General features: G+C 35.3%; 1 protein-coding gene across 1 annotated transcript in view; it reads right to left on the minus strand.

Moving 5' to 3' along the window:
- LOC145284784 (sonic hedgehog protein-like) overlaps positions 1–27,971 on the minus strand; it is a 174,988-nt gene that overhangs the window by 25,125 nt on the left and 121,892 nt on the right. The window contains exon 2 of the mRNA XM_080133752.1: positions 2,123–2,384. Coding sequence (XP_079989878.1) covers positions 2,123–2,384 — 262 coding nt within the window. The remainder of the gene's footprint in view (positions 1–2,122; positions 2,385–27,971) is intronic.

Below are 27,971 nucleotides of genomic sequence, written 5' to 3' on the forward strand. Positions count from 1 at the left end.
GTCTATTTTCCTTTGTTTTCCTTTGTATACCTAAAACTAAACGGCATTCCCATAAACAGAATTTCTTTCCATGAACTTCTCACAGCACTGCTTGATGTTGACTACAACATAATCATCTTCCGGTACACCGTCAACAAATACTTATGGAGTCGTTTTTAGTAATCAAATTTTGCCTTTTAGTTAATATGTTTCAATCCTCTCAAAGTATTGTTCATCTTATAATTGACAATCTCGTTATATTTGGTTGACTTTTGGCCTTAATAAGTCGTGATGCACTACTTTATGCAAAAAAGAAAAAATCTAATCGATCCCATTAATGTTGTTGAGAAAAGTATGAAACCATAATGTTAAAATCACAAATTGGATCCATCGAATTAAAAAAAAAAGGAATTTTGCCTTTTAGTCATTCCAAACAAACTGGGGTATAAGAGACTATTGTAATAGGGACGAAAATTAAGTGAGGAGTTACGGATCGTTTCCAGCATATATGTTGTTTCGACATTAACTAAGCCAAAAGCAGTTGATACACCATAAAACAGACAATCCGAATCAATCCACATATTAACATGGTAGCCTTTGCTACAGGTACATCTGGTTTGTATTGATATTGTAAATAAACTGCTGGTCACTTGAACCTAGACGCTTAACTTCTGCTATGTGTCAAACAGGCTGAGTGGGCCTTGACTATACAAGTCAAGTATTTTCCTCTCCACCCCGTCTACTCGAGTTTTAAACGGAAGTGATAAGGGTTGGCAAGACTTGCGTGGTGACAAATTTTTTTTAGTCAGCGATTTAACAATTTTGTTGATATATTTATTTCTATCTTTTTCATTTGATGTAATCCTTACTGGTGTTTTTTTTATTACATCAATATTATTATACGTTTTTTTTATATCTGTATGTACAGTATGCACAGGGTTCACTTCTAAACTAATTTACTGATCATTATCAATTTTGGAACACACTGCTAGGCATAAAGGACCTAAATGTAAACTATATTTAGTTTAATTTAGTAGTATGAAAATTAAGATACTTCTGTTTTTTTTTAAATTTTAACGATACGTAGCAAATATGAATAAACGTTCGCCAAATTTCAGATTCTTAATGCATTTTAGGAGACAGATTATGGGCAGAAATCCTCGTATCTGTATATTAATACAATAGCGTGTGTGTTATTTTGTGTCACGCTTACATCCGGGTCGTTTAATTGTTATGTACTTTTCTTGTCATAAATAATTTTATCAAGAATCCTTCATAAGTTTTGGTTTTGGTTATAATTGATGGCAACCCAGTAATCTATTATTTTTATAAATAATTTTATTAAAAAAAAATTCTTCATAAGTTTTGGTTTCTATTTCGATCATAGCTAAAGGTACTCAGGTTATATACATATACATATATTTTTTTCATGAGTTTTTATTTCGGTTTCGATTCAAGCTAATGCCCCCAAGTCATATGGATATATATATTTTTATTTTTGAAATCGCAACTTTATAATATATAAAAATCGATAGAACATTAACTCTATAATAATATATACGAAATCTGCAAGAATTAAAATATTATATTTAAGCGTACTTTAGACCGGGCTTTGCCAGGCGTTCTTGCTAGCTTAGATAAATACTTTTGCAATTTTAACAAAAAAGCTACAATAACATCAGGGCATCTCCATTTACGCTGAACATCCACAGAATGCCAACACTAATATATTACATATGAATGAGTCCCATGTGGAATTTCCACAGGACCCGCTAGTGAATATTAAAATACGAAATCAGATTACTTTGAATTTGATCCATAGTCATTAGACACTAATGTCACAAGATTCTTTTAATTTCAATTTCGTTTTAAGCCCCCTTAATCTTAAGTTATCTATTTGAGAATTTTCTAGTAAAATATAAATGCATATAGACTGTTTAAAGTAGGCACATTCACGCACATACGAACGAACACACACACACACACACACACACACACACACACACACACACACACACACATATGCACGCACTGTTGTGTAAGCGCATTCATGCAGTGAACATACGCGCATATGCGCTATAATATTGTGATAATAAATATTCAAAATCAAAAAGTAAAATCATTTGTTTTGATTGTGTCTTACCAGATCTGACTGAACAGTGGATATGACTCCGAGATTCATAATAGACCCAGTCAAAGCCAGCTTCAACGGCTAATCTGGCCAACATTCCATATCTGGATCGTTCCCTGTCGCTGGTGGTGATGTCTACCGCCCGACCCTCATAGTGCAGCGAAGTGGGCGCATGGTGCCCCTCCGTGTCCCAGGCTTCGGTCACTCGTAATTTGACACCAGGCCATTCGTTCATTACAGCAATCGCCAATGAGTTAAGTTTGTCTTTGCATCTCTATAATGAAAAAACAAAACAAAAAAAAACATACAAACAAAATGAAAATGACAATATGTTTTACTTTTTCATTTGAGGAACAAACAAACAAAAATTTAAGAAAGCAACGCTAATATACGTGGTCGTTGAAGCCCACTCTCGTCGGAGTTTTAATTATTAAATAAATACATAAATAAATAAAATATAAAAAGAAAAATGAAAACAAACTTTATTTAATTGGTGTGTGTTCCTATTTACTTGCCCCCAAACCCCATACGAGGGCTAAATTAGAGATAAGGTAGGTTTTTAATGCAGGGGGAAATCTTGTCTCCCGAAGCGGGACATCTCGACTTGGACAGAATTCTCTCAGTCTAGAAGGATTTCCTAGTCAGTGAGCAAGGATAGACAAGATGAAGTGCAGTACAGAACAGATGCTGCACTCCCGTTTAATAAAAGAAGCGAAATATCAGTGTACTGCATATATATATATATATATATATATATATATATATATATATATATATATATATATATAATTTAAATGAGATTAGAACAATAGTCTAAAGAGCAGAGTGTATTTTAATGTAATAGTGAAATTACTAGTTTAATTAAAATACAGGAAAGAAAAAGTGCTCGTTGTAATTTAGGTATATAATTATCAATCACATTACTATATATATATATATATATATATATATATATATATATATATATATAATCTGATCTTGACTTTTATATTTTATGGATTCTCCATTTTTCCATTACATTTTGTCCACATATTATGATATGTATATGTATTTTATACTTATTTTTAATTACACACGCACAAACACACGGACGTACGCGCGCAGACACACACGATGACTACATCAACTAAGATCTTGGCAGTCTATTGGGACTGTGGTCGAGGGTTCGAATAGTGCGATCATCGAAACACTTGTATATAGTAACACCATTCTTAGTGAAGATGCATGTCTGTAGATGTAATAGTTATTGAAAATAATAATTATTATTCAAGCTCCCTTAAGAGGCGAGCACTTCGAGAAGCAAGGTAAAGTTTCTGTATATAAGCAATGATACAGAGTCCTTTCCCATTAAAATTAAGCACTCTGAAGATTACTACGTGTTAACGGTAAATAGAATATGTTCCTCTCGCATTTCTATCGTTGTCACGGTGGCCATATCACGGCGTTAGATCGTGTTCGTCAATAGTAACTAGGGTCTGTGATAAACAAGACCATACACACACAAACACACATACACACACACAATATATATATATATATATATATATATATATATATATATATATATATATATATAAGAAAAAAAAATTATTCCAGAATAACAATATCCAAAGATTAAAAAAACACTGAATTTCAACGAGGTTGTTGATAGAACTCAATTAAAAGATCAGAATATCATTTTATTCAATTTAGGTAATTCGAAGCCAGTTCTGTTCATGAAAATAAAAAAAGAAAATCTGGCCGCGAATAAGCACAGGGATATATTGTAGCCTGACGATGTCTTTTAAGACTGAAACAATGGTTTTATTGTAGTGACTTATAGTAATTTTGTATACCTAAATTGGATATATATATATATATATATATATATATATATAAAACGCGGATTAAGGACTATCCACTTATCTTGTGCTTCCTTTTTTAAAATTAAATATGTTTTTAACTCTTTTTCAAGATGTCTTTTAACATATTTTATTAATCATTTGTTCATATATATATATATATATATATATATATATATATATATATATATATATATATATATATATACATACAAGTTGACATACCGGTTCTCGCCAGATTACCGAAGTTAAGCAACGCTAAGCCTGGCCAGTACCAGATGGGTGACAATTTGGGAAGGCTAAGTGCTGTATGTACCGCGCTGAATCGCAGAAATTTCCAGGTTGGTATCTGGGGCGCATTAATGCACCCCCAGTCTTCGTTAAGACATGCATCTAGTAGAATAACAACTCTGATGAAAAAACCCGCAGTCTACTGTTATACTCTGTCCTGTGGCAATCATTTGCACCGACAAAGGTTAGCAGTAATACCAAAAAGTGTGATTGATTCTACAAAAAGCCTTCACCACTATAAACAAATCATCTGTGTGGTTTTCCGAGCAATTTAGTTGTTGCGGCGGAACCTCATATGTCGAAATCGACGGAAGAATCCATAATATATACATTAGTGATGCGACGATTAATATGAAAGGCCAATCGAAAAAATCATAACTCTTGGAGATAGCTGAATTGAAAAAGAAATTGTATCTATTTTCTTAGGCAAAAAACGATTCTTTAAATATGAGCGTCTTCTAAAAAAATATGTGCGAACAGATTAGGCTACAAGTAATCATTGTCTTGATTCTTGATATGACAATATGACAATAAATTTTTCACGCGCTTAATAATGAGGTGCTAATAGAAAGAGAGTGAAAGAGGAAAGAAGGAAGAGAGAAAGAATGAGAGGGGGAGTGAGTTGTACAGACAGAAAGATAGTAAGATGTAAATAGATAGATAGAATGAGATATAAATAAAAAAGAGATTGAGATAAAAATGCAGAAAGGTAGCGAAAAAAGCAAATAAATATCAAAATAAAAATCAGAAACGCGCGCGCGAGAGAGCAAGAAAGAGAGCAGGGGAGTAAGACGGATAGAAAACAAAAATATTGCAATCGGATTTTTAGTACCTCAAAATAAAGTTTTTAAATACTACATTTATTTATTTATTTTCTTCTTCTTGAACTTGTCTTTCCTGTCTACAGTCTATTTCGCGCCGAGCCAGTCCCAGCGTGCTGACGGTCATTGTCAGCAATTTCATGGCCCGTCGTGGAAATTACATGAAACGCCCAAAAACGCAGCAGTGAGCCTCGCAAATCACCTGGACACGCCCGACTGACGACGACGCACGCCAAGCGTCAGTTTTTTTTTTTTGTTTTGTTTCTTTTCATTTTTCTACCCCCTTTTTTTATTTGATCCGTTTCCCCTTTTTTTACGTTGTTTTTATTTTGATTTTGGTTTGACCTCATTTGCCTTTTCGCTACATCTACATTTGCTCCAGCGAACGAGATGTCTGCCAGTGTCTAGTCTCAAGGAAGACGAACATCCGATCGACATGACCTAAACTTCCTTTATTAAATCGCAATCAGTCCTCTCTCTTTCACCTTAAATTCAGCAAATCATTATGATGAAGATATACTTGTGCCGATTAAAAAAAATCGCTAGTATTTTTTTAACATACTCATACAGAAACACGTAGACATGCATTTACAGGTGAATTCGTAATTCCAAATTACCCAGATAAAGATATTTGCACAAAGAAACTATCTACGACTAGCAAAGATACCCGCACTTCACGGGGACTTTGTTGTACGCTTGGGTACCCGCTTTGCAGTAAGTGGATGTGTTAAGAGCAACTATTGCTTCAGAGTTTAACATTTTTTATACTACATCCTGAAGTAACTGAAATCCAACTATGAACTTTAAAGCAACTAGATTATATCAAAGTTAACACTTATATTGTTACACATAAAAATTGAAACAATTACAAAGAATCACAATGGTTAACATTTGTTTAATTTGTTGAAGGGATGAGAGTGGAATAGAGTGATCTGATTCAAATTTCCAAAGAAGTTGGTCGGTGCCATCGTGACGAACCCCAGCTTGGTGTGAACCATCCCTAGGTGGGGAGTTTATGAAGAGCCACACTAAATATGACCTTAAGCTTTGACCATGACCTTATAAAATTGTGTGAAAAATCCGTAGGTGGGGACCATCATTTCAGGTTTGGCCATCATTGGTACATGGTGTAGGCTGTGGGAGAGTTGTACACACACACACACACACACACACACACACACACACACACACACACACACACACACACACACACACACACACACACGAACGCTACTACATAAATAAATAAAAAACAAATTTATAATTGTTTTTCTTTTATTTATATTTTGATCAAAAATTTAAGATTGAAAATCTTTAAAAAGAAACCTTTTTTTTTAGGCTAGATTTCAATTACCAATACTAAAACCTAAAAGGTTATGGAAAAAAGTTACATTTCAAACATGTAATTCAGAAATTTACATTTTTATAAGATGAGGCATTTTATACTTAATTAAAATAATAATAATATATATAGTTTATAAACTCTACGAAATATTGCGAAAAGTGTATGGAAACATTCAAGAAACAAATTTAATAATGAGTTCTATCTCCACTGGTTTTGCTGACTTCCAAAATTATTTGGGTCATGCTAGAAATAAGCGTTTTCATTAAGGTCCGTGCAATGTTACTCCAGATTCTGAAGATGGCTTCACGAAATTTATTTTTTGTTGAATATTGTTTGCCAATTTGATAAACATCTATTGTCATCCATCCCCAAGCATTTTCAATTGAGTTCAAGCCCGCTGAGCGCAAAGCGTGTCCCAAAAGATTAACCCAATCTTCTTACAGAAAAGTTAAAGTTGGACGTGCAGTCTTGATTGCGGCATTATCATGTCGGAATAACCATCCATCCCCACACAACGAAGGCCCTTCATCATCAACATTGCTTTTGGTAGTATGCTAACATAACCAGCTGCTGTCTGACGATCCTGCACATCCTGGAGCTCCATTGTCCCTCTGTAAGGAAAGGCACCCCATACCATTAGGGAATCTCCACCAATGTGCGGAGGAACTTCCAGAAGGCAGGTTTTCGTTATGCAAATATCGTTGGAATTCATTAGGACCATCTAGATTGAATTTTTCTCATCAGAAAACAGGAGTTCCTTCCACTTCTCAACGTCGCATGTTTAGTATTCAGGACCGAACCTTAAACGGCCCACCTTGTGACGTGAAAGCAGTCGAGGAATTTGTTTATGCGTTTAATTTACCATGCTTTTTTGTCGTAAGTCTCGTCTGATGGGCACTAGACTGCAATCAGTATCTTTGACTGCCTTAATATGACTTGAAGGAAGTCCCGTGCCTTTCATAACAACCCGTCTTATTCTCCTACTCAATGCAGGAAATATTTTCTGGGTCTACCAGTGGATTTTGCTTTTCCATAATTCTCAATGTTCTTTAGGAAGTTGCACATCACAGTTTTATTACGATTTATTTTAGCTGCGATCCCCAGTATAGCTGCGATCACCCAGAATTGGTAACCTTCAGTGGGACTTGTTTAAAATCTATCCTTAAAAAAGGTTTCTTTTTAAAGATTATCAAGTGGTCTTTTTTTGGACCAGGATTATATATATATATATATATATATATATATATATATATATATATATATATATATATATATACCTTCCTAAATGTGACGTAATAATGCGTATGTAGCGGGAGAAACCCTCTTTAAGGTTCCAGAGAAGCTAACCCATACCAATAAATTTATCGCTAAAATAACAATATATATATATATATATATATATATATATATATATATATATATATATATATATATATATATATATATATTGTTATTTTAGCGATAAATTTATAAATATTAAGAGTGAAAGAGAGACGGGGGTGGGGGTGGCTGGTGCGCGCGCACTCTTTTGACCTACTTTTATGCATATCGTCTAGACATTTGCCGGGTTAGGGTAAGAGTTAAATTAAAATTAAGCTATTTAACTGTTAGGAGGAGGTTTATAGCGTTCAAAATATAATATAAACGCTACCGTGGAGTGCATTGAGGAATAGTGGATAAGTACGTGTTTGTTCATATGTGGCCAGACATATAAGAGAAACGATAGGGTTTTATGCAAACACTGAATGCCACGATTGCATTCTATTTTCTTCGGTACATAATAAAACATTTTCAATAAGACCCGCATTTTGACGAAGAGACTCATCTCTTGAAGAAGGCAGGGCTCTTTAACAAAAGATGTTAACTATATTTAATGAACGTTGAAAACAAAATTAAAGAAATGAACAACAATTCAAAACAACAGTTAAATAAAATTACAAACGCAGTAAAAAACTACTCCTCCTTTGCCAAAATCTAGTGCGCATCTTGAAACTTTCACTGTATTTGTTGAACTAGTTCAAAGGTCAGATTACTGGACAAGAGGTCAGGTATTTTTAGTGGGTCACTATAAGTGGACACGTTTGCCCCACACATGGCAGGGGATATTTATTAAACTATCCCATCAATAGAAGTCAACTCCATAGTTCACCCAACAACTAACGTATATAAAAGTTTCTGTCAATCAAAAGAATTTTTTTTTTTTATCTTGGTCGCAATTTATAGAGGCGACTATGCGTGGTTATGAGATGCTCGGTCTGTAGGCACATCACTTTGTTTAAAAATGCATTTTCATGACTAAATGCGCAGTTTAAATGGATGTAACTTATTTCAGATGTGTCCAAGTATATAATGGATTCCGCCCATCGGTCCGGCTGTCATGTTTATATCTGAAATAACAGTTTCTTCGGTTTAGGTAATCGTTACTAACACCAACATAAATTATTTTAAAAGTAACACTGTTGGGAAATTAGTAAAAAAACAATCTATTTTGAGCCACCTACTCATTTCTGACTCACAAATGCTTATTAAAATAATTTTAGCAAATTTACTGTATCTTAAACAGTGTTGAGATGTATAATTAGTGTTCAGCCATTTTGAATCTTAAGAGATGGAGTAAGTACATAGCCAGAGCTCTACATACAAAATTGTAAAAAAATGTTAATTTTAAATCACTTACATCGTTTCCGATATATAGGTTATGTACATGATAGTAACCCCCCACCGACCAAAAAGAAGCACCTATTTAATTATTAATAAAATTCATAATCTTTTCTATAATCAAACCAGATTTGCTACGAATAAACTTCCAGAGATGCCTTAATTGTCCACCAAGATTTAGTCATGAATGTTTTACAACGTCCAATGATATACGTGGCCACATCGGTGATCATCTTATCGATTACATGTGCAATCCAGAATGAGCATCATATCTACACGATCATAACCCACGCATATTTTATCTGTGGAGTTATATGAAAGATAATGTTTATTAAAACAATTTCCAGACTATTTCTGAACTGGAGAAGACTGTCGCAGAAAAAGATTGAGCAGTGCCAAGAGAGGAGCGTGTTAGAATTTTTGATAATTTTGCACGTCGTATTCAGCTGTGATTGCAAAGGCCATAAAACTAAGGCTGTTGGAAATTCATAACTGAACCTTGTTCGAGAAGTCAGACATGAATTAAGTTTATTTTAGCAATATAATTGGATTTTTATGGAACTCGCCTCAGACAAGGCATAGAGCCACTTGATGCAAGAAACTAAAATATTATTTCAGAGTAAAAGAAAAATTAAAAAAACAAACAAACAAACAAAGAAAACAAGCGATAGGTGTTAGATAAATAGATTCATTTTCTAAAGGATTCCATGGGTGACATTTGTAAAATCCTACATCATCATCATCATCATCATCATCATCATCATCATCATCATCATCATCATCATTTGCCTCCTACTCTTTCTCATCGTTCGCCCCCCCCCCCGCCATAATAATCTTCTTGTTCCTATTGGTTTAATATTTATTTTCTGATGTCGCTAGAATGTTGTTTTTTTTTTTTTTTTTATCCAAACCTAATAATTCAGAGAGTTGATATTTCTTTATCTTTTAAAAACGTCTAACGTTACAATACAAAATACGTTAAAATAGCACGGGTGAATTAAAAAAAAATGTACACAATCTTTTTTCCATAAAACATGGCCGTCTCCATTATTAATAAATTGATTTAAAAGAAAAGAAAAGAAAAAAAAATAGAAACCTCGGACAGAGATGAAAGAGAAATAATCACAGAGTCTGAATTACAGGGTTCATCTAGTTACCATAATTCTTTTTGTAGAGTTCCAAAATCACGGATAAAACTACACTTCTTTGCCTATCACCACGGAGCTGTCCTTTAAAGGGCAAAGCTCTTTGTCCCCGCATCTAGTCGATCATTCGTTGAACGGCGACCGAGGACAATGAAGCTTTTCTTTCTTTTATTCTTTCTTTATTAAAGCGGTCAGTTTTATCGCTTCAAAGTTCCCAATTGTCTATTACTATCAATTCGCCCGGCCACAATTCTCTCTGCGCGGGGATACATTTCCATTTAAGTTTTCTGGGTTTTGATTTCAAAACCTTGTCGTTCGGAAGAACTCGGAAATGTCATATTATGATTTACGACACCCGGAAACGTCACGTGAGAATAAAGGGTCAAAAAGCACCTTAAAATCTGAAGCAGCTACCCGGGGCTTTATGTTCCCAAGGGCCGAGGAGGAAAAAGGGTGCGTATGGCGTGTATGATTCTAATTCTTTCATTCAGTGGCTTATGTAATGATACGGCGCCAAATCTGATATTTGATAGAAACGGGATGATGGAACAAGTGAACCTATTGTCTATCAATGGCAAAACGAGTTCGATACAAGCTTTTTTTTTTTTTTTTTTTACAAAGGAGTCACAACTTATCAAGGCCCGGAGGCCACTCAAGGATAAGGGTTAATGAGTGTATAGTAGTCATTGGGAAAATGTACTAATTGTTAGTAGTATAATTTTTGTAAATTGGATTACTTTAGGGGATGGCTCATCAAGAACTTGTTTACGTTAGACTTGAAGACGACCATATTGTAGTCAGTTGGAAAGCAGAAAAATAGAAGAGAGTTCCACAGGCATGCAGTTCTAAGAAAGAAACTTTGTTCATAAGATCTAATTTAGGTTTAGGCGCAGATAAAGAGTGTGAGAAATTATTGATAGTGGTTTCAGTTAGACGAGTTTTTTTCGTGAAAGTCGGGCAAGGGACGACCATAGATTAGATCTTAAACGAGCACTTGCCATGAAAATAACGATAAAGCAGAGACAGACTTGCAACGTCTCTTCTATGGAAAAGAGGTTGCAGGGAAGAGAAAATGGCATGCCCCAACGGTCTACGAAATCTATTTTGAACTTTGTCAAGGCAGGATAAGCTGCTTCTATGAGCCCCTGACCAGATGTGGAAACAGTACTCCATCCTTGGGCGTACTTGGTTCTTATGCAGCGAGATATCTATTGGAGCGGTAGAACGATCCCACCGTTTTTCTAGCAGCCTTGGTAACGAATCTGATGTACGTGTTCCATTTCAGATCAGGGGTAAAGGCCAGACCTAAAAGTCAAAAGATGGCGCCTCCCCAAAACGTGAGCCATTAATTTCAATTGATATCAGACGGGGATCAGAGGGTTGATGAAGTAAATATAGCTTAGTTTTAGATGCATAAAAATTAACCACCGGCCTCGTTCCCTATGCACCACGCGATTAATATTAGAGGAGAGAGAATCAGAGAAAACTTGGTCATTTACAGCCTTTGAAGTGTTGTCATCGATGGTAATGTCGTCAGCAAAAATGTCTACAAATGACTTTAGGATGTAATTTGGGAGATTATTGATGTAGATCAGGAAGAGAGTTGAGCACAGGGTGGACCCCTGAAGGACTCCAGCATTAATACTGTGAGTTTCTGATTTCTGCCATAAAACTACTACTCTTATGAACCTATCAGAGAGAAATGATTTAATAATTGAAAAAACATTTCCAGCTTTACCGTAGCTGGATATTTTGTGCAGTAGACCTTTATGCCGTTGATATGTAAAGGGCAATTGCTCTAGAAAGGAAACCTACGTTGAGAGCTTCGCTAATCCTATGAGATATAACTGTTAGCACAACTTCTGTAGATCTAACAGAACGAAACCATATTGCATGTCACCAAGGAAGTTGTTTTTGCTAAGGTAGTTGACTACTTCTCTATTTAACATATATTGCAGCAACTTACTCATGACGCGCAGGAGACTGATTGGTCTATATTGAGAGGGAGATAACCGATCACCTGAATTTTTAAAACAGGATATACTGATGAGATTTTCCAGGGTGTTGGGAAGCAATTCTTATTACGACAACGCTTAAACAGCTTTGTAAGTATAGAAGCTAGTTCTGGTTGAAGCTTTTTCAGCACTATAATAGGAATGGCGTCAGGTCCAGTTGCTTTACTGGTATCGAGGTTTTTGATTAGCTTGGATACATCACGCACGTATATTTGTATGTCGCATAGCGTGTTTTCAGACACAGGAGGAAATACGGGGGGGGGGGGTTAGCGTCCCTGATCGCACAAGGTAGAATTAGCTGCAAAGTTCTTAGGAAAAGATTTGGTTTTGTCCAATGCTGACGAAATTACCTCAGGTTCATTGATGGTTTGGATAGACAACACACTCCTATTAAGGACCCTGTTTTTTATATGCAAAAATTGGTGGAACCAAGCCGCTGCTCAAGTACTTTGGACTTGACGGACTGAGCATGCAACTCTCTCGTGTTCTTTGTTACTCTTTTACACTAATTGCTGGTAGTCCTGAAGGCGGTTTTAGTACATCTATTACGTTTGACGCTATGTAAAAACTGATTTCTATATGCAATAGCAGCCGCACATTCTGGAGAGAACCACGGCTAGCTCTTAGGTTTTTGCTGGAATTTTTTTTGAGAGTATGAAATAGTCTAAACCTACAATAAACCATTTGTCCCGTCTGATACTATAGAGGACACATTCTTTTTAAACATGGAACGCAGAAATAGATCGGATAGAAATGTGAGGAGTCTATCCCAGTCAGCCATAGAATATCGATATACTGTATGATGGAGAGGTTCGTCTGAAGACTTATTACATTTTGTTTTTATCTTAACTGAGACAACCGAGTGGTCGGTAGATCCCAGTGGGGAGAAACGGAAGACGAACATAGCTCAGCGCAAGTTGTGAGAAAAAAGTCTAGGAGACTTGCATACTGACTATCAGTGTCGGGTACACGGGTGGGTTCGTGAAAATCTGAGTGAGGTCATAATAATAGAGAAATCTTGACAGAACCTCCCCTCATCTTATTTAAGTGGGTTAACCATTCTTCATTGTGAATATTGAAGTCTCCATAGACGTGAATGTTAACCGAAGGATGAGCAGAGACGATGTTGTCACTTTTCTTTGATATACTCTTAAAGATAGTAACTACGCTATTATGGGGAGGGGCGATAGAGGGCAAATATAAACGCAGTGGTGGGAGAAAGTGCAGTCCAAAAGCACATATAGGGTAATTTAGGGTCTTCTCTGAAGATGTGTCTACAACATGGAAAGGCACATATTCCATGCCCATGGCGATTTTGGGGAGCAGATTTGGATGTTAAATTAAAATAGCCTTTAATTATGATCTCATCTAGGGAAATAGTCGGTCCAATGCTAGTTTCGCGTAGAAAGAATAGGTCTGCTTTGGTTTCCTGTAATTTGATTTCAACCCTTGGAAGGTTGGGATATAAACTCCTGATGTTGGAGGAGGAGACATGGTAGTGGGAGTCGACGTTGGAAGTTGGGGATCTGAGTTTAATAGTGTATTTTTTCTGGAGACTTTTCATGATGGAATTTTATTATTTATGGTCGACAGACTTGGTTAGAGCAGGGCAGAGAGGAAAAGTAAGGGAGAAAAAGTAATGAAGAAATATATGTTTTTTGCAGACCATGATAAGGTAAAGCCGTAACAATTATTGCATCGAGAAACCCCACCAGAAGCTACTGTATGGTCTAGAATCCATTCACCAAATGGCACTACAGCAGCCCCAGTACTTTGCACCTCCTGATAGGACGTTTTCCTTAGTGGTTAGTTTAAGGTTCGGGTCCCTGACTATCAGGCGGATAACATCTGCACAGTAAAACGTTTCCCTCCAGCTCCCTTATAAGTAATATGGTTACAAGGATAGAAATAGAAACAGAAAATGTCCGACATCTCAGGCGACTACTTATGCAAAAATTCTGCCGACCTAGAATACAGCTTTTTTTTCTCCCTTTGTCAGAAAACTCACACGTTCTGAACGATAACTGAGAGACAAATATGAAGAAGCGAGAGTTACGGGAACTGCCGACAAGGCATCCACAATGCATTGCCTACGCTCCCTTTATTATTATTATTATTATTATTATTATTATTATTATTATTATTATATATACTCGCTAGGGATTCTTAGACAGGTCATTATCATTCCTGATGTCCACTGATAATAATCGGTGATGTTACCTGGGGTCTAGTTGACAACAAAATTCCACAGATTTTAAGTTCTCTTCACCTTTTTCGATAACCGTTATAAATAACTTTGCATCATTGATTTCTCGCTCATAACGACCATTGGGCATCTCTTGGGATTTGAGTGACAATAAGCCTTCGTCAATAATCTCCGCACTTTTCCAATGGAGGTGTTTGATATTGACCGAACAACGCCGGAAGATGTGCTGGTCGACTTTTATTATCATGATCGGTATTAATATTTACACATTAAATTATTTATATTAAAATGTTTTAACAGAAAAGAATGTTAGTTTTCATAACTAACACAAAAAATGTTAACTGAATGTTAATTTGATAGATGAAATTTAAGCTAATCATACTATAAACAAAGATACGTGACAAAAACCCAGCAAGGATCTTTAGGTTACGTGTAGCGATGGCGTAATAGAAAATATAGATTTTGAGTTTTAATTACAACGGGAGATCAGTTCGATACGCAACGCGTTAGCGAACGAACAGGTTTTTTTTTGGACAGAACGTCCATGGAAGTCAGGAGGGGGCGACTTAGAAAAATGTAATCTTATACAAAGCGTGCCAATTTTTAAAAGGAACCCAGCAAGGAAGAAATGATTATATCAAAATATAATTCATGCCTGAGCGTTTTCACTTTCAGAGAAAAGCACCTTTAATTTCAGGACGCATGGAAGCTAATAGTATGCGTTTTTGCCGGTGTTCCAATCAACAACGATGTCTATAAACTGCTAATATACGTATACACACATCAACACATAATAGAGAACACACTAAACGAATCACATATCAGAACGTTTAACACACATAAGTTAAAAGAGACTCATTATAAACAATATATATGCATGACACACATATATAAATTCGTTATACATCCTCCCCGGCTATTCAACAGAGGTTTGGTTAGTGCTCTTCCTTTTCGATCTTTTCAGCCTCTTTATTCCCTCACAACTATTTTGCATGATATCATCTGAGGCTGATGTCATCTTTTTTACGGACAAACACAGTTTATAAGATTTCTTACAGTTCAGTTCCCGGAAGTTCACATGTTGTTGTTATTGTTATTACTCACTTGGAGATTTCACACGGGTTATCATTAAAGAATTCTTATTGAGAACCACCTGTGGCGTTCCCGGGAGTCTGAGTAACAATAAGTCTTCTCAGATTTCCAGTACTCACCACCATTTTCGATAACCTTTGGAAATTAGCTAGCGTTATCGCAATAGCCGTTTACCATTGATTTTTCATTCGTAAAAAAACCATTGGACTTCACAGGAATTTAGGTGGTGCTAAGCCTCCCCAAAGTTCCAGTCCACTTCGCACTGATCCAGAAACAGACAATCTGAATATTTATCGTGGAAATCGCGCTAGACAAGGTATCAAGCCAATCGAGGTACGAAGCTAACGTTGCTTTAAGGTAAAAAAAATAATCAACAATATGAGTTAGATAGATAGTTCTCGACCGAGAAAACAGCAATTCTTCCCCCTTTGTCAGAAACATCGCTCATAGCAAGTGATGACTAAAGGATATTATAACGGAAACGATAGCATGGAGGCTGGCGAAAGTAAACCGAAGTTCCATTTTCTATTTTACTTGGATTTTTGAAACTTTAAAATAAGGGATGTCGATAGTAATTGTCTGTATTTTTGAGATGAGGTGTTTTCATTTATTGAGATTGTCGGACTGACTTCCTCATCTTGGTTGTTATAGTCACAACGTTTCGGCCGTTTTACCCTCCGGCCTTCATCAGGTGTTTTGTATCGAACTGGGGAACCGTTTCTTACCCCCGTAATAATGATAAAGGGTTGGGTTCGAGACTCCTAACAAACGGTTCCCCAGTTCGATACAAAACACCTGATGAAGGCCGGAGGGCAAAACGGCCGAAACGTTGTGACTATAATAACCAAGATGAGGAAGTCAGTCCGACAATCTCAATAAATAAAAGGGATGTCGAGTCGGAATAGTTGGAATCTTAAGGGTAAGAGTTTGGATACTCGGTTGGTGTTCTGAAAAACAGAATTTAGAACCGGACTAAGATTAAATTGAGATATACCCTGGTTGTGTTTTCTTTTGCTGTTTTTCCTGTCAAATCAGTCAAATTAGGCTACACTTACATTCTGCCCAGCTTCATTGTCGTTGACGCGGCCATTTCTCGACACAGGTGTAAATTAAAGGAAACGATTTTACGATAAACCTTTGATCATCAGGACATACATATTCTTCCCCTTCCCCTAGTGCTGGCATCATTCATCACCATCATCGGAGTGGTCATCATCTTCATCATCCTCTACATCAACCACGGCAGCTTTGTATATTTTTTCGTTTCTTTTTTTTTTTTCTTTAACATATCTTTTTGACGTGTATGCTTTATGTTTTTTTTGTTTTCGTTCCATTATTTGTCTTTTACTTTGCTTTTCGAAAAAAAAAAAAAAGAAAAAAAAAAGAAGAAAAAAAGAGCAAAATATTGTTTTGTTGCTCCGGAGGGGAGAATGTCAATTAGATATGATTTCTGACGATTCCTTTTATCTGTCTGTGATTAGGGAAATTCAATAACGATGATCGAATTACAGGATAAACAAAAAAGGCAGGCCGTGGGGTTGCGGTGGGGTGGAGGTTTCTGACCCACAGACCACCCTTCTCAACTTACCCCTTCACCCCTCCATCTTTTTATTTCTCTCTCTCTCTCTCTCTCTCTCTCTCTCTCTCTCTTCTAACGCATGTCACTGATACAGGGGATAAATGGGTCTGAGGAGGGTTCGTGTTTGAGGAGGGGTACAAGAGGATAGCCCTAGAGGGAGAGAGGTTGGGAGGGACCAGATACAATTTGCGTCAATTGATTTCAACGCAAAACCAAGAAGCAATTAAAATGGATAAAAGAGAAAAGACGAAATCGAGGGAGGGGTGAACAAAGCACCATGAAAAACGAGAGTAATAGAACGTAAGTAAGAAGTAGAGAGTGAGTGAGACAATGAGTGATCGTGTGACAAAGAAAGAGGGAGACATTAGATGTTAGAAAAATAGAGTGAGAGAAAGAAAGAGAGAGAGAGAGAGAGAGAGAGAGAGAGAGAGAGAGAGAGAGAGAGAGAGAGGATGACAATAGAAGTAGAGCTATTGAGAGAACGGAAAAGAGTAAAATGATGATACAGATTATATATATATATGCATAATCACACCGGTTCTCGTCAGATCACCGAAGTTAAGAAACGTTGAACCTGGTTAGTACCAGATGGGTGACCACTTGGGAATTCTAGGCGCTCTATGTGCTCTCCAATTATCTCGGTATTTTTTTCCATCCGTCCTGTACATACATTTCACTTGCCACTGGTATTTAACAATGTCGACCCAGGAGAGATGTGGTTGGAGATTACGCACCTCCTACCACAAAAATTTTACACGCAGGCACTCTTACGTGTCGTGGGTATCCATAGTCTGTCAAAGACTGACGGAGCCTGTTGTATATATATATATATATATATATATATATATATATATATATATATATATATATATATATATATATATATAGAGAGAGAGAGAGAGAGAGAGAGAGAGAGAGCGAGAGAGAGAGACAGACAGACAGAAAGAGAGAGAGAGAAAGAGAGAGAATAGAAAATGAATAATGGAATGCATGATAGAAAAACAATTATATGAAGAAAAATATATACTAGAGAGAGAGTCAAAGAGAGAGAGATAGAGAGAGAGATAGAGAGAGAGAGAGAGAGAGAGAGAGAGAGAGGTTGGGTGTTAAAAAGGAGAGAAAATGAATGATAAAAAGAAAGCTTGAGCGAGAACGAGAGAGAGAAAGAAAGAGACAACTGATGTCAGAAAGAGAGAAAATTGATGATTTAAAGAGAGAGAGAGAGAGAGAAAGAGAGAGAGAGAGAGAGAGAGAGAGAGAGAAAAGAGAAAGTGGATAACAATGAGAGAGAGAGTGATAGAGAGGGATGAAGGAAGAAATGGAGGGATGGGAGACATGTATGATAAAAGACAAAATAATAGAGAAATATATTAAGGAAAATTTTTTAAATAAAATTAATTTGTTTGTGAAAGAAAGAGAGAACATAAGAGAGAAAGGGAGAGAGGGGAAGGCGAACAAACAAAGAAGAGTATAAGAAAAAAAAGAAAAGAAAAGTTAATGGAAAATGCAAAAGTGTTCGAGATAAAACAGGCCAGAAGAGGATGCGTTATTCGTAGATAATAAATACGAGATGGAATGAAAGATGACGAAAGAGAAAAGTAATCAAAGAAGAGCATTATATCAGCTTCGTTCATCGCTCCCGTGGGTCGATGGGTAGAACTGCTGAATACCAACGCGATGGAACTAGGTTCAATCCTACAAAATATATTTCAAGCTCCCCTCTTTGGTTAGAGCACTGTCGTAAAAAATCGCACCCGCTATTTAATTGGCTGTAAATACGATGCTCGCTGTTTGGTTGTAAACAAAACGGTTTGAGCACTATAACAGTGGTGGACAAATGTTTGTTTGAAATAGATATTTGTGGAAATTACTTACGAGCACCGCTCCCGTGAGTCGATGGGTAGAACTGCCAAATACCAACGCGATGGAACTAGGTTCAATCCTCGGCTTGGAAGAGGTGCTAGTCTAGCTGCACTGATGAGTTGTGATACAGCGAAACAGTACAGTGTGTGGATGACTAATATATATATATATATATATATATATATATATATATATATATATATTAGTAATGGTACGATGCCAATATTTTTTTTTCGTGATTCCTATAAAATTACCGATTCCGTACTAAATTCCCGATTCCGATACAATTACCGATTTCGATTCTTCATAAATCTCTAAATATTAAACTATAAAGTTGTTATTTTGTCAGAATTACAGTAAAAACACGTGTTAAACATGCATATATTTTCTCGAAACGCAAAGACACACTTGTGGAGATGATTTATAGCTTTTGGCTTTACTGGTAGGTCAATTTTATTATTACTACCAACAGTGGAAGATTTTGTTTCAAACAAAATCCAATAAAATAAAAAGATGAATAAAAGAATCATTTTTGGCATCGAAAAATAGGTACACATTTTTCCGATTCTGATACCACCAAAAGTTCCGATTTTTTCGAACTCGATTTCGATTTCGGTTAATTGTCCAAATACTAATATATATATATATGACTTGAAAATTCAAACTGGCGTAATAAAAGGTAAAATAAAAAAATAACTTCTCTTCCAATTTTCGGATTTTGTAATCATGCCCAAATGCATTTTCCATTTGGACGATTGATAGTTGCTATTTCTTTTTGATAAGTAAAGGGCAAAATAGATTCATTGATTGATATAATAATTAATGATTTTGCACGACAAAACAGTTGCTGCCAAGAATTGAAAATGTCAACGGAATAAATTGTAAGATGGTCAATACCATGAAATTTGGAAGATTGATTTTTGTCATTTGTTTGTTGCATGCTCTGTAATTACATTGAACTTCATAAATTAAGGAATAGTATACAAAAAAAGGTGAAATATATTTGTAGAAACATATTTCTACAAATATATATATACACGTTTCTACAAATATATATATATATATATATATATATACATATATATATATATAATCTATTGATTATACAGACATTATTGGTTACATATCTGCATAGATGTTTCAGTGGAATTTCAATTCAAAGGAACCCATTTCATCAGACCCAAAAAGGGGACGTTATAGAAACCAGAATCAAGGTTACATTCGATATATATATAAGAGAGAGAGAGAGAGAGAGAGAGAGAGAGAGAGAGAGAGAGAGAGAGAGAGAGAGAAGAAACAGAGAGTATGAGATAGAAATATATATATACATATATTGAAAGAGAGAGAAAAGAGAGAGATAGAAGAGCGAGAAAAAGAAAAAAGAGCAAACACACACAGCTAGAAATTCACTAGAAATGCAAATGATAAAAAATAAAGGAATAGGTAAATTCAGCAAGAAGAGTGATAGACAGATATTTGCATATAGAAGGAAAATTGAGTGCTATATGCGCGTGCGCGTGAGAGAGAGAGAGAGAGAGAGAGAGAGAGAGAGAGAGAGAGAGAGAGAGAGAGAGAGAGAGAGAGAGAGAAACAAAGGACTTGAGAATTCAGACTTGTGAGATATTGAGAATTGGGTGAAATAACAAAATATTGCTGCTGGTCTGGCGACTGTTACACTAGGGAAAGTACCCCCATCTTCGAAAAAATAAATAAATAAACAAGTTCGTAAAAAATAAAAGAAAACAAAAACACCAGAGACGAAAAGAACCAAACCACAAAAAACAAAAACAAAAAAAAAACAAAAAAAAACCACTAAACACATAAAAGCAATTTCTAGTTGATGGTCATACATTCATCAAGCCAACCTGTGCCAACCGATTCTGACCTCAGTTCTAGAACGTCTTCTACCGAACGATTTATTTTCAATGCTCTAAGCGACGGAGTTCTCCTTTTACCGTTAGCGTGTTGAACAACTTTTGCCGAAGGGTTAGAGTAAACAGCGAATCAGACGTGTTCTAATTCTTTCTTTTTTTTCTACCTTATCTATCTCAACTTCATATTTTCCTTATTTTTATGTGATTTGTTGACTTCTTGTTTGACCTGTTTATTGTAATATTTATTTTGCTAATTTGTGATTTTTTTTTGTTTTGTTTTGAAACGATTTTTAGAAGTAGTGACTTCAAGGATCTAAAATTGTTTTTTTTCCTTTGCTTCTTCAAGGATCTAAAATTGTTTTCTTTTATTTGCTTCTTCAAGGATCTAAATTTTTTTTTTATGCACCCCATAATATCTGGCATACGTCGTACAGCACACAAAATTGCACGGGCTATATCTAACATCCCAATTCCACTAATAAACACTATCAGTACTTCCCACATAAAGAACTCAAGAAAGAGATTTACTCAACAAGATAAAAAAACATTTATGAACATGACAAAATTATACACAGCTTAGATATAACACCATTATACACTGATGTTCCTATTAAAAAAATATTTAAATTTACTCCACCTAAAAAATGAAACATTAACTTACCGTTTCATCCCGACACTTTTATAAAAATTATTAGACTTGTTATTAGACATGATTTATTTTCAATTCAATAACAATTTCTACAAGCAAAATTTCGGTCTTCCTATGGGTAACCCTGTTAGTGGAGTATTAACCTGCCTTTTCTTAGAATTCCTAGAATCTAGTCCTTTCAAACTGCCTGTAAAGAGAAAAACGCATCGCAAGCCCGCCAAGCTCATTGCTGGCGATTAAAACATGGACCAATTTGATTGGTCTAAACAAAGACAGTGGGTTGCCAAATCTGCCAGTGAAGGGCTGCTTATAATTATAAAATTTCTTACAGAAAATACTCATTAAATTTTATAAGGGCAAAACCAGAATGAAATAAGAGCCAAATAATACTTAACATAATCGTTAATACCTATAAATAAAGTATATATTAGAAAATAATCTAATAATAAATTAAAATAAAAATTAATTCAAAAATATGGAAAGTTACCTTTCGAATGAGACGATGCTTGAACTTTACAGAACATTAAAATCTATTTATATTTATTTTAGTTTCTTATTTCTATGATGTCGAAGGTTCGAAAATGAAATGACAGCTACATCAATTTTGGATTCACTAATGTTATTGCGTGATTTCGTGGTATATGCACAATGTGTGCATTGTTCACGGGTTATGTTAAATGCATCACTATGATCTTCCAAACTTTGAAACGTGTCGATCTGATCGTGAAGCGACACTTCTCAAATGCACTACAACCCAGCTATGAAGTGTCATACCAAATCGTGAAGTGAAAGAAACCGCACACTATTGCTGAGAAATTTATCGATTTATGTACAGAAAAAATAATGGAACTAAGGATCTGGTCAAAAGCAAAAAGGAATCCGCCGACAGATTGCTGATATTGTCACATGTATGCTGTCAAATTTGCTCTGAAATTAAGCAACGCACGCTCCAGGCTAACTTACAATTAGACTATTTTACAGATACGTTTCTGGAGACCGAGTTCATTAACTTCGCTCGCTACGAGAAAAAGGGAAAGATGATTGAAGACTTTGTTTTGCAATAATCTGCTAACCACATTGGCAGCTATATATGCTAGTTATTATGGGCTCTTTTTGAAGTTAATGGACTTGGCTGGCAGAATTACTAATAGTGCTCTAGTAATGATTTCATTACGTTTGTCAAGAATGAACGACCACACGTGACCTCTTTCTACTGTTCACTACACTTATATGCTCTTACGTCGAAAACTCTACCGCCACGTTTATCGGAACGTTGCGGAAAAAGTAATCAACTTCTTTCGTACAATGACTCCAAATCATCGGCTATTCCTACTTTGAGCCAAAGAATTGGGAGCGCAACATACGAGATTTCTAAGTTTCTTTGGCTATCGAGTTGGAAATTCCTCTCTCGGTTGTATAGACTTCATATGATTGCGAAAATTTTCCTACCAGAAAACGAAAACAACTTCCAAGCCCCCCCCCCCCCAACAATGAAGAGATTGTCATGATGCTCGTTTACCTGGTCGAGATTTTTGCCGGACTCAAGGACATGAACAAATCCTTGCAAGGCCGTGATGTGACATTCAGTAACGTTCAAGACAAGCTTGCCGGAGTTTTTGCTCGAATTGAAGTTTGGAAAGCACGAAACAAAGCCGGATCCATAACCTCATTTCCTTTCTTGTGCGATCATTTATAAACACAAAGAACTGAGCTTTCTATCGGCATCAAAAGTTGGAACCCTGGACATCTCCAAATTCTCTCCGTGGAGTTCAAAACTTATTTCGATAAAGCACCACTAGTTTACCTCATAGATACCCTTTCAACACTGAAATCGAACCTACTAAAGATCAAGCGTATGAGTTGGCAGAGTTCAAGGTTTCAAAAGTAAAGAAGCTTGCCTTCAATAACAAAGAAGATCTCTCCAACTTCTGGTTGTCTGTTCAGGTGACGTGACACGCAATAATCCTTATCCTCGTATGGCCTTCAGGGCTTGATAAGCTATAACTCCATTGTAAAAAAACAAACAAAAAAAAATTGATCGGTCATCGACGGACAAAGCCTTTCACAGATATGCAAGGGCACAACTAAAATAATAATAAAAAAAGAATACAAATGGTTATCTTTTTTAAAAAAAATTCTTTTTATAAACTACACTGATTGACCTTCATCGTGCCTCGCATGAAATTCTTACGCTTTCATCAATATAATTTTTAAGAGCATTTTTTTTATTTGACTGTCATTGAAAGTAACGCGCACCGAACCTCTTTCTTGATTTCTCCAATTCTCTTCCATATCTATAGCTACCCACCCTCAGCCTCTTCTATCCCCGCGCTATATCTCTCGCCCATGACCCCCTGTCCCACGAGATCAGTGCATCTATCATTTCAAATGGAATTCTTTATTTTTAAAGAGTCAAAGTTTTTGATTCAAGCCTGGACAGATCCGGCTACTACGAGCGAAACAATCAACACAATTATGCATCTGATTGGCTGATAAATTATACATCGTACAGCCGGACTCTCTCTCCATCTCTCTCTCCGTCTCTCTCTATCTCTCTGACGTATTAATTTTAGGTCTGATTACCTTCCTCTCTTCCTCTCTCTTTCTTAATTTTAGTACATTATGTATTTAATCATCTCGATTTTTAATCGACACTATTCCACACACACACAATGCTGTCGTCCAAATTCACACTCGATTTACTGAATCTATTAATTCTGACTTCAGTTCTCTTTTACTTTATTTTTTTTTTCACCCAAACAAAGCACAGTGCCACCAAGTCGTAAAGGGTTATTATTTGAATCTAGACTTGTAGAGAGTTAGGCAGCGAGATGTCTGTTCACATTACACTTGAACTTCTGCATGTCAATAGTCAGGAAAGCAAGAACTTGGAACGAAATTCCAAAATTTGAGTAGAATGCTTTACAGCATCTAAGCTCTCTACATTGTAAGGGTGTATTTTTACTACATTGTAAGGGCGTATTTTTACTACATTGTATATTTACTACATTGTAAGGTATATTTTTACTACGTTGTATTTTTACTACATTGTAAGGGTGTATTTTTACTACATTGTATTTTTACTACATTGTAAGCGTGTATTTTTACTACATTGTATTTTTACTAGATTTTATTTTTACTACATTGCATTTTTACTACATTGTAAGGGTGTATTTTTACTACTAGTCGAGTTTGTTGTGAGTATGTACGTCGAGGAGGTACTAGCTATTTGAGTTTGTTAGAGCACTTTCCATTAGAATAATTGTAAAATAGACACAGGGATGCTACATTTCAGCGATGGAACAGACGTTGGACGTTGTTTGGTATTGCGGAACCTATTAGGTTTGCGACTCTTTTTTGAATCCTGTCTAGGATATGAGCGTGAGACTAGTGTTAATTGCACCAGTCCAAATGTGGCAACAATCTTCCTGGATTAACGTATTTTCCAGTCTTTCTAAAAAGACTGACTTGAAAATACGTTTATTGTAGATGAAAGTAAAATTTTTCAAAATTGTAATTTAATAAACAGAATTAAAAAAAAATTCATTTTGATTCATTTTAGAGTAAGTTATATTTTAAATATAGTTATATTATATTACAGAATCAAATTCTTACAGCCAGGGGGTTTCACTTAGAATCAAATACAACATAGTATAGGTCATTGTAAAGCTGTTTTTTCTCTGTTGGATGATTTATCGTTTGGTTGTATGCAGCTCTAGTAGGTTCTACTCTCTCATGCTTTGCCTTCTCCCTAAGAGAAAGTGCTAGCTTATTACTATTCGCTTGAGGAGATCATACAGGAAATGCAGAAGGAGGCTACACAGGCATTTTTCCATGAAACGTGCTCTCTTCTAGGGTGCTTTTTTCCCCAAATTCTATGTCTTACATTGTTCCGCTGTGGAAGTGAAATATCATATTACAAAGTAGACTTTTAACCTGTTAAAAATGGGCAAAAGTTATAGACCGTTGATTTAGAATGAGTGCCCTTTGCCAAGTTTCTAGAGTACATGTGTTGTAGCAACTAATCCTTATTAATCCTATTAATTTTGTCTTTGTTATCTAGGCAAACCCGATAGCTGTGATAATTTGTAATATGGTACTGTAATATCATGTTTAAGATATAAATAATTTCAAAATAAGTCACTGTTAATGCAGACAACGGCATTTAATCCGTGGAATATTGTTGACTATAAAATAAGGATGCTTAAATAATGTATAAAACAATAATGTTATATAAATTAAATTTTATAATATAAATTAAATAATGTATTATAATAAACCCACACACGGGCGGGGGCGTGTGTAAATTTTTCACAAAGGATTTATCACCTATTTTTTGCATAAAATTAAACCAAAATATGACAGCTTAGTAGCTGTGTTCCAAAATTCATAATGATTAATTTATATATATATATATATATATATATATATATATATATATATATATATATATATATATATATATATATATATATATATGTGTGTGTGTGTGTGTGTGTGTGTGTGTGTGTGTGTGTGTGTGTTCTAAAATTCATAATGATCCATTCATATATATATATATATATATATATATATATATATATAAATTGATCATTATGAATTTTGGAACACATATATATATAAATTGATCATTATGAATTTTGGAAAACACACACACATATACATATATGTAAAACATTTGAATAACACTATGCACAGTGCCATTATTAATTGTCGAGGTTTTTTTTTAAAATAGTTTAACAGTATATATTATTAAAGAAGAAAATATTGACAATGAAAGAAAACAAAAACGCACTTCTAAAATATATTCTTGCTTGTTTTTTCTCCTTATCTCTAATTCAATGTTTAAAAACATAAATTAGACAAAAAAAGGTAAGTGAAAAGTGGAGTAAAAGAAAAACTCAATCGAGGCGTCTTTCAGTCGACTCTTTTCAAAATAAACGTCAGCAATATGGGGAACATCGTTTAAAAATATGGTCGAAAGACCATAAATTACTAGCGAGGGTAGGAAAAATGAGGGAAAGGAGAAAAGGAAACAATCTCATCAAACACCTATGAATTCCAAATTATCGGTATGTCCTTTTGGTTTACACAGAGATATGTAAACAGATTCCAAAAATAATTAATACTGGCTCAATTTTGAGCTTACCGTCTCTGCGTAAACAGAAAGAACATACCCATGATTTGGAACTCATTGGTTTTCGATGAGAATATTTCCTTTTCTAAATATACTGCATAGAGGAATTAACAAACCGTACGGGATATAATTTCATTAGGTATTTGATTTTTTAATAACTAATGTAATTTATTCATTTTTCTTCATCATCAATGGTATATACGTTCTGATCGCGAGAATATCTTCATTAGAATGGGATTGCATACATTCTCTTGGTCAAAAACAAGTTTAGCATTTTCGACATACAGAAGCGCTAGACTGATTAATTATTCGAAGATTGTAGCGAAAAACGAAAGCCAACTTATGGGGCGAATTCTTTCATCAGAGTTCTTGAAAACTAGTACCACAGAGGCAATATTCCAGGCAATATTACGGAAACAAGATTCGGCAAGACCGAATATGATGAGACCGGTGCCAGTCCAGCATAGCATTTTTTTTATTGCTAAAGCAAGAATAAGATTATGTTTTGGTTGGTTTGGTTGTTTTTGTTTTACGGCATATCAACCCTTTTCAGGCTATTTAATGCCGAATGCAAAGATTTTGAAGAAACATTTTTAATAGAATATATTTGTTGTTTTCAAGTCGGTTTCTATTTAACCCATAGTTGGAACTCTTACAGGTACTATCACTCAGGGTCAGAGTGGACCTGGGAGCATTGCCAATTAAAGGGTGGCTCCACACTCTCCCAAATCCGCAAGCTGTGGCCTCACCACTGGATATAGTTTAAGGTCATATCCAGGACCATTGTGTTTTGGAGATGTTAATAATTTGATTCTTCTGTCTACACGCAGGTACGTCCACTTATTCTAAACGAATAATGCTTTCCCGTTAAGAATAAAGGGCTTTTCTTCACATTATCATCCTTGCTGGCGTATTCGGACTCAAAACTGTTCACGTTCAGGCGTAACGCATGAAAGAATGAGACAAAAAGACGCCGATTGTAAGTGTGCCTCATTCTTATTTTCGCGCGCGATTACGTGAATAATGACTGTGTGGTCAAGAGGTATTCTATATCATTCGAGATTAGAAATTTGTCAAGTGGTTTTCGAGAAAAGAATCAGCTGGCAGCATTGACACACACGAAAAAAATTACAAAAACTCACACACACAAAGCCCCCCAAAAATAAACAAACACATAAGAAACTGAGTATAAAATATAAGTGAAAAATGAAAAAAAAAGTTATTTTCTTTACCACACCTATATTACAACCAAAACATGACGAATCATTTCAAGTAATGAAATGAGTGGGGACATAACAATTCAGACAAACCTCGCCGTCTGAAATAAATTAAAAAAGAAATCTTC

This window comes from Euprymna scolopes, chromosome 9 (genome assembly GCF_053919585.1).
Source record: "Euprymna scolopes isolate OS-2025 chromosome 9, ASM5391958v1, whole genome shotgun sequence".
Taxonomy (NCBI): Eukaryota; Metazoa; Mollusca; class Cephalopoda; order Sepiida; family Sepiolidae; genus Euprymna; species Euprymna scolopes.